At 45.6% G+C, this 6,602-nt stretch overlaps 1 protein-coding gene across 1 annotated transcript in view; it reads right to left on the bottom strand.

Annotated features, from left to right (window-relative positions):
* Nucleotides 1–1,126: 1,126 nt before the first annotated feature.
* The window catches only part of CHD1L (chromodomain helicase DNA binding protein 1-like), a 22,901-nt gene continuing 17,425 nt past the window's right edge, over nt 1,127–6,602 (bottom strand). Inside the window, exons 14-21 of the mRNA XM_010156957.1 lie at nt 5,968–6,113; nt 5,452–5,615; nt 4,526–4,734; nt 3,385–3,483; nt 2,591–2,661; nt 2,220–2,334; nt 1,875–1,983; nt 1,127–1,205 (exon numbers count right to left, since the gene is read on the bottom strand). Of these exons, the coding sequence (XP_010155259.1) occupies nt 1,127–1,205; nt 1,875–1,983; nt 2,220–2,334; nt 2,591–2,661; nt 3,385–3,483; nt 4,526–4,734; nt 5,452–5,615; nt 5,968–6,113 (992 nt within the window). The remainder of the gene's footprint in view (nt 1,206–1,874; nt 1,984–2,219; nt 2,335–2,590; nt 2,662–3,384; nt 3,484–4,525; nt 4,735–5,451; nt 5,616–5,967; nt 6,114–6,602) is intronic.

Genomic DNA, 6,602 nt, shown 5'->3' on the forward strand with positions numbered 1-6,602 from the left:
GCCGTGTCGGAATCAGGCTTGAAGTTATTGAGCAACCAGATGGTGCTACAGAGGCAGTGTCAATGCAGGCAACGAGATGACTGTTGGCAACTAGATATCTAAAGACATAATTTCCACTGCTTGTGGGGCAATTTCCTACTGGAAACTTAACTTCAAACTGAATTAAGTTTGGCACTTGGTCTCCCTGGTGAAAACACTTATTAGGAGAGCTACTATTGCCTGGTCACGCTAAAAAAAATCCCTAAAAAATATGCTAAAGTCAACAGTGCCAACGATACAAACCCCAGGAAAGTCCTGTCGCAGCAGAGTAAAGCCAACATCAGAAACTCTGCATTAGGAGTTCCTTAAAGTGAATCAAAGGGTCAGGTAACCTTTCACACACCTTTTTGGACGGCAGTAAGGAACGGGTTTTGCCCAACAGCTGCAACAAAGAACTGTGTAATGAAAAAGCAGCAGTGGGAGAAGGTGTCATTCAGAAAGCCAGTCCCAAAACTTGGGCAGCCTTCCTTTGCCAAGAATACCAGTCAGGATTTTGCTAGGCCGGAAACACATGACCATTATGTGCATAAATTTTATATTTGAACAAATGCAAGTCAAATGGCCTTGTAGGGAACTGGAACAGTGTGAACACTTTATACGATGTGTCTGCCATGTGGTGCTGTTAATGCAGACAGCTTCCCTTCCCCTGACACATCTATGTGGGCATGCGCAAAGACTCCCAGGTAGCCACTAAAAAGCTGATTGAAACGAGGTATAGGTGAGACAAGGGATGAAATGTGAAAGGGAGGGGAAAATATGGCCAAGCAATACTGTATTGCAAGCCCTAACAATAACAACGTAAGGGATAACAACCGACCATCGGTGAGAGTTGAATTTTCCACCTCCAAAACAGATCTGGGATGTTGGCTCTGGGGAGCCTCATCCCAAGACTTTTTGAACTCTGAAGCAGTCTCATTCCTCTCCAGAGCCACTGACAACATGTAAATGTTCTGGCCAATAAAAGCAGAGACACAGGGCGAATAATGGCTCTGTAAGCCATGTTTCTGAAGAGGATGCATACAGACTGCGTGATGTTGAAAAGATCCTTGACTTTTTGCACGTGGTTCTCAATGAAATTACTGCATCTTCATGGCTGTGAGGCTGTCACTGAAGAAGAATATGGCTGTGAGGCAGAGGAAGAGCCTTTGTTCCTGGGGAAGTAGTATCTGATAGAAAGTGTCAAGGAAATACTGTTGTGTTAAAAAAAACTAGGAGATTCACCCAGGAAGAAGGCAGAATGCTCTGCATACTGCTGTCTTTGTTTCAGGTTTTCAGTCTCACAGAAACGCTGACAGTGGCAGTACAGCAAAGGCAAGGCTTGCTAGAAAAGCGACAAAACACAGCCTCCTTGTAAACCTCCGTCTCCTTCCCTGGAAGGTGAAAGCAGTGAGCTGTTTTGTTGTCAGAGCCTGCCCTAACACCCACCAACTCCACCACATTCAGCCAAGGAAGCAGGTTATCACTTGCGTGGAACGCTGCAATGTTGTTTTCACGTCCTCACTTTTGCTACTTTCTGAGTCACTTCTGTTATTCTGAAATTCCAGTCGTCCCCCCCGCCAGACGTGGCATATACAGGTAAGGTGATGGCTGTCAAGAGACTAGCCTCTAGTTCCAACAAATTCTGACAGGCACACTGAGTCACACTCATCTGTCATTACCACGTCAGATGGTAAGTCCTCCCTGTGGAATGCATATCTGGATAAGAGCAAAATTAGATAAACCAAGTTTTTAGCTGGACTGTGGCATCTGTGCCTTGCCTTCCATCCACCAAGATATTTAGGGAGTCATTTCAATATTGCATTGTGAACCAAATAACACATACTCCAAAAGGATACATAAGAGTGGGGATACCCCGTGTTGCCAAGTATTTTCGGATGAGCCGCTCGGTACCATACCAGTTGAAACCTTTTGTTGCATACCCAATACGTGGAAGATGCACTGTTGCTGAGGAGGAAGGAGCAGAGAGTGTACACTCTTTAGGACAAGATATATGTCTTGAGAGCAATCTAGACTTCATGTTACCCAACAAGACCAGAAGAAATATTTGGCACACAACGCATCTGCCATGGAGATGCGTTTTTACTTCAGAAAAAACAGTACGGGAGAGGTGGAAATTGGTCATCATCTTCAGGTGCAATCACGTATATAAGGATTCATTGTTCTGCTGCATAAACACTTACCATTCCTTTTCTTGGCTGCCAAATAGATCTTCTTCAGGCCCTTTTCCAAAGCAGACAGCTTAACGCCAGACAAGTTGTTGGACCGATCCCGGTGCTGAGCTACAATCAAGGCCAGCTAAGGAGAACACACACAGAAATTTAAACGCTGAGACACACAGTGAGAGCTGCTGGAAAAATGCACAACTAGCCATTAGCTTTAATAAACAAGATCTCCCTTTCTCTCATGTCTAACTGCAACTTAGTCCTGTTCAGTCTTCAGTGCCATTATTACTGGGAAAGGGACACAGCGCTCTCATGGTTTCAATTCACATTTCACAGAGCCTCAAAACCACGTGGACAGAACAACACATAAAGGTGCTTCTCATTCTCACCAAGTCTTGTCCTTTCTTCCTGGACTTTTTATCATCAATGGGGAATAACAGCGTTCCTCCTAACTCCAGGTCTGTCCAGAAAACAAGAACAGAACAACAACAACAAAGAAATCAGTCCCAAAGAGTCAGTGGTGGGTCAGTGCAGCAGTGGTTCCACTCTCATGGTCTGCAGAGTTCTCCTTGGCTTGCCTGATCTCCTCATCATGGTTCCAGCAGTCTTGCCCAAAGAAGCAAGACAGATGTTACTCCCCACAAGACACACACACATCCCAGGTCAAGACTACAAATGAAAAGAGAGACACTGGAACAAGAAGAAAGCATCTCCCAGGAAATCAGAAAAACCAACAGGTCCTCCTTCAGCGAGATGTGCATTCCTCAGCCGCTCAAAACTCCCAATACCTGCTCGGGAGAAGATCAGTGCTTGGAGGGAGCCAAAGGCCCAGTTCAGTACTGAGGTGGCTCACATCCTTCTTAAAAGCACTTCGACAGAAGATGCAGGGCTCTGTCTTACACAGTGAAAAACAACCCGTGAATAACAAACAAGTTTGGTTTCTCTCTTCTTTCTTTTTTTCATGATTTGCAGCATGGATTGGAATGACCACCCCCTCTGCAGAGTTCTCACACTCCAAACAAGTCAAAGCATCATTACTACTTTCAGAGCTCGGGATGCATTTGTCTAGAGAAAGAGGAAAAAACTTGAGCATCAAGGCACCCAGGCACCCCACTCCTGCAACATCCGTGGGATTTAAGCTCTCCCAAGTATCTTGGCTTAAGGTCATGTTTAAATCTCTTACCTTTCATCATTCCTGCCTTCTCATATATTTTCCTTGGCTGATCAGAACGAGCCTCCAGAGCTGTAAACAAACCACCCCTTCCCCAGCGGCCAGAGTCATCTAGAATGAAATGACAAGTTAGACTCGGTTTAGGAGGTGAGGTGGAAGACCCCCCCTGCAGGAAGGGGACCTACTCTCTACCACTGCACCGAATCGTTACGAAAACCAGACGTGGGAACCACACCTGAACTGAAGTCAACCAGGACTCAAGGGACCATCCTGGAGAGTAAACCTCAGCCCTCCAGAAAAACAAACATGCCACAGTTCCATGAAAAACTCTGCAGGAAGAATTCCTTCTTATTGTCCACTGAGGATACTCAACCCGTGGTACGGAGCACATAAACCTGTCAGTACCCCCACACATATGCACATAGGTGCATAGAGCGTGCACCTAGTATGTCCCTGCGCAGGTGCCTTGGGCTTGCCACAACTAGATGTTTGTTATCTGAGGGCATTCACTTTTACCTGGATTTCCATTCGAAACATGAGGGTTTGTGCTGAGTTTAACATAAGCCAAAGAAGATTGTAACATTTTACTATAGCCCTGACCAGACAGCAGCTCCAATGCTGAATCAGGAGGAACTCTGTAATGTAAACTTGCCTCCCTTTGCTTCGAGGTTTTAACAGAGGTCCTTAAATCCAACTAGCCTAGAGCCTCTGTACTGTCAGTGTTGAGAGGTAAGCCCCAGGAGAGAGGAACTCTGCCCTCAGCCTCTGGAAGTGCCTGTCTCTGCTGACTGCCTAAGGGAGACGATTTTCAGTATCTCAGTTCAATCCCTGCAGCTTCCACTGGCGGAACAAAAGGACCAGCTCTCAGGAGGAGCTGTCCCCACCTGGCCACAGACATAAAATTTCAAGCCACACAGGCACCTTTCAAGAGGCCCATCCATAAACCCAGAGAGGGCATGAGGAGACCCATGCAAACCTTGCTAGTACTTGTGTGGGTTATACAAGGTGGAGTGGAGTCTGTATTGCTTCTGCACCACTCAAGATTAATCCAAATTATTTCAATCTGTGTAGGAATTAGAAACTATTGTTCTCCTAGGGACAATTCAGCCCCTTTGTCCACCTCACCCAACATTCCTATTGTCGTAAGTCCCACCTAGGCAATGGACAATGATGGCATCCTCCTCTTCTGCTTTGGGGTGGGTGACATCTCCCATGACATACTTGATACAGTTCAGGTCTGCATCTTTGTAATCTAAATCCACATTCAGCCCAGCCTCATCCTCCTCCAACTCTTCCTCAGAGCCACTTTCCTCCGAAGGAAGGCAGGTAGAAGTGTAATGATTTGCCTCCCACCAGGCCATCCTGAAACAAGACAAGATGATGCTCAGTGAAAATTAAAGGTGAGGGGCACACACCTTGGTTTAAATCACTGCATTGAAACACGGGAAACCCAGACCTGCGTTCCCTCTGCTCCCCTCTCCTGTTTTAGACTGAAACAGAGTTTACCACAGTTATCTGTGATATGAAGAGCCACATGCCAGTGTAATAAGCCAACTGCAGGCATAGAAAAAGTGAGCATACGACTGAGGGTGAGGAGCTACTTAAGAGTAATGGAAAGGAGGAACATCCAGGAAAGAAGAAGGTGAAAGTTAAGACACAGGATGCCAGAGAGTCACAGATGTCAGGCCAATACACAGGGGCCGACTGTGACGTCTCAGAAAGCTTCTCCCAAAAGCTCACTGTACATTCAGACATGGGGTTCTTTTTCAGGCCACCCTCCATGAATTAAATTAGAGGCCAAGTCAGGCAGCGTATGCAGGGAAGAAGAACCCTTTCGAGGGGCTCAAGCTATTTTTCCACCTTCACAGCCCTGCATTACACAGTTTGTGCACACACAGAGAAACATCCTGATGTACAAAGCTAACCCTCTCAGGAGGGTGGCCTGCAGGCATGCTGTCATCCCCTGCCCCACCTGCCAAAGTGGATGGAGAGCATGACTTGTTTTCGTCAGTCAAACACACAGTGAGTACAGTGTAACAGACATCAGTTTGCAAGTAGTAGATGCCGTATAAACCATACTTTTTCTTGTGTTCTGCCTCTGCTTTTGCCTTCTTCTTTTCCTCCATGAGCCTTGCTCTCTTTGCTGCTGCTTCTTGGTGCTTCTTCCTCCTAGCCTCCAGCTCCTCTGTGCTCAACAAGTGCTTCCTCCTGGTTGACTGTTCCCGGAGGCCTGTGAGAAGGGTCTGGAGAAAGAAAGAAGTATCATGGAAACAAACCGCACATCTTAAAGCCATGTCTGATGCCCATCTTGAAATACACTCCTTTCCCATTTGTCTATTTGTCCACAGATTTCAATCATCAGATCCCAACTGCCACACAATATGTGAGTCTGTGACCTAGGTTTGTGTAAATGCCCTGCTCATCACATCTCTGAGCTGTTATCCGAAAGGTCAAGCGCTCAGATTCAAGAGCCAGCTTTATTACACTGATATCCAAATCCCCCAACATGCCTTCTGCAAGCTGCAGGTAAAGAGAGAAAACTGTCGGTCTCATTTTCCACAAGCAAATGAAAGAGCGTTATGTGCCTTCTCTTACGTTTGCTTTGTTCCGGAGCGCTCTCCCTTCCTTGCTGGTCTCTTCAGTCAAGGTTTTCTGAAGGTCCAAAAGCTGATCAAATGCTTTTTTGTCTTCTCTGCTGGGTTCTTTTGAATAATCTTTGCCTTCGTACATGTACATGTGATCTTTAAAAAATAATTTAGAAGTGTAAAAAGCAACTGAAGGCCACAAACACCTAAAGTGATATCAGAAGAAATTTGGCTTCTCTGTAACACTGTTCCACCCTCAGCAGAAAAAGATGTTCACCCTCATCAACTTTCTGTATGACCAGTGTCAGCATCATGCAGAAACAAGAGAAACAGATTTGCTTCCTTAGTCAGAAGCTTTTCATTTAAATCATTTATACTGGCAAAGGACCTTTTTGCCTATTTCAGCAATTAACTATTTTAAGCTGTGCCTACATCACTGTTCTCTTTGGTCGTTCCAGTAGCGAATTTATTTAGCTGTGCTACCTAGTTACAGGCAACTCATTTAATTGGATAGCAAACTTCTGAGTCCCTAACAAAATGCAAGCACAGAACACTGGCAACCCAGAGTTACTGCTCATCAGGTGAGCTGTTTTCCCAGTAATTATTACACCGCGTGCTACCACTGCTCCTCTTTAAGTTACCAAC

This window comes from Eurypyga helias, unplaced genomic scaffold (assembly GCF_000690775.1).
Source record: "Eurypyga helias isolate BGI_N326 unplaced genomic scaffold, ASM69077v1 scaffold4798, whole genome shotgun sequence".
Classification (NCBI taxonomy): Eukaryota; Metazoa; Chordata; class Aves; order Eurypygiformes; family Eurypygidae; genus Eurypyga; species Eurypyga helias.